The sequence below is a fragment of the Egretta garzetta genome, unplaced genomic scaffold (genome assembly GCF_000687185.1).
Source record: "Egretta garzetta isolate BGI_Z169 unplaced genomic scaffold, ASM68718v1 scaffold293, whole genome shotgun sequence".
NCBI classification, from domain to species: Eukaryota; Metazoa; Chordata; class Aves; order Pelecaniformes; family Ardeidae; genus Egretta; species Egretta garzetta.
Window position 1 is genome coordinate 3,396,554 of NW_009259318.1, and position 1,247 is coordinate 3,397,800.

Sequence of the window (1,247 nt, forward strand, 5' to 3'; positions counted from 1 at the left end):
AAACCCCAAACCCCAAGCGGGCGGTAGTAGCGGCATTTGCATGGCCACGCACGCTGACGTGCTCCTCCACGGCTCACCCCAGCGGGACTAATTTGTTGCAACTTCTGCTTTTACAGCTTAATCTCTTTCTGCACAATCGCAAAATCGTGTTTGTAAACCTCGCTCCCTTAACCTCGGCTCCCAAACCGCCGGCGCAATTTACCAACTCCCTCCGCCCCAGCCCTCGCCTTAAAACAAAACAACAACAAGAAAGGGGGGGGGAAGGCACAACCCAGCTCCCATTAACCCGCTCTCTTCCTTCTGCCAGCGTCGAAAACCAAACCAAAACAACCGAAAAAAAAAAAAAAAAAAAGGAGGGAAAAAAAAACCCCAACAACCCTGCCCTGCCCCGGCCTAGGTAAGAGATTCAAGTTCCCTATTTTCGGCTAAAATTCCCTATCCGTCTTCTGCCTGGCGTGAGCGCTACGAACCTCCTCCCACCTGGGCAGGAGGCCGGGTCCCCGCAGAGGGGCGACGCGGGGACGGGATGGGGACAATCGGCGTCAAAAGGGCTTTTCCTCGCAAATCATCTCCCGGCTCGCATTTAACGCGGGACCCCCCTGGGACCGCAAACAGCTCCCGGGCTTTTTTAGGAGAAAGGAGACCGCGGAGGGGGAGGGGGCATACACCGAGCCCAGCGGGTGCCCAGCGGGGCAGAGCCCACCGCGGTCAGGCCACGCGTGGGACGGGCGACGGGGCCGAGAGCCCCGGCGCTGCCAGCAGCGGGGCGAGGCGGAGGAAGGCGCTGCCGGCCCGGCAGGGGTACGTTACCATCGGTGGCAGGTCTTTTCCTCTGCCCAGTGCACTGCTCTGCAAAGTCCGTCTGATTTTCAGAAACATCAGTCTTTTGACCTACACAGTGAGTGTCCTCTGAGATTCCCTGAGAACCGACAAAAACCACGGTTTGGCAATTCCCGTTTACATCCAAGCTCTGGCGGCCGGCGGACTTGCAGACAGCTTTCAGTAGCCTAGGGGGTCTGAAGTAGAAGTCGGGCGAGCTCCCCTTCTCCACGGCTTGCCACTCGTACCTGCCTTCCAGCGGCTTGTGATTCTGGAAATCGAAATTCCACTTCCTCTGGCATGCCTCCTCCATCTCCTGGCGGTGCTTCTTCAAGTCCCTGTTTAACTCTTCGTGATTCACCGGCCCGAAGAGGTTCCTGCAAGCTGACGGCTTCGGGTACTCCGACTGCCGGGCTTCCATGCGCTCC

General features: G+C 58.4%; 1 protein-coding gene across 1 annotated transcript in view; it reads right to left on the minus strand.

Annotated features, from left to right (window-relative positions):
* The window catches only part of CDKN1B (cyclin dependent kinase inhibitor 1B), a 2,391-nt gene extending 1,150 nt beyond the window's left edge, over nucleotides 1-1,241 (minus strand). Inside the window, exon 1 of the mRNA XM_009636539.2 lies at nucleotides 811-1,241. Within this exon, the coding sequence (XP_009634834.1) occupies nucleotides 811-1,240 (430 nt within the window). The 5' untranslated portion in view covers nucleotide 1,241. The remainder of the gene's footprint in view (nucleotides 1-810) is intronic.
* Nucleotides 1,242-1,247: the final 6 nt, after the last annotated feature.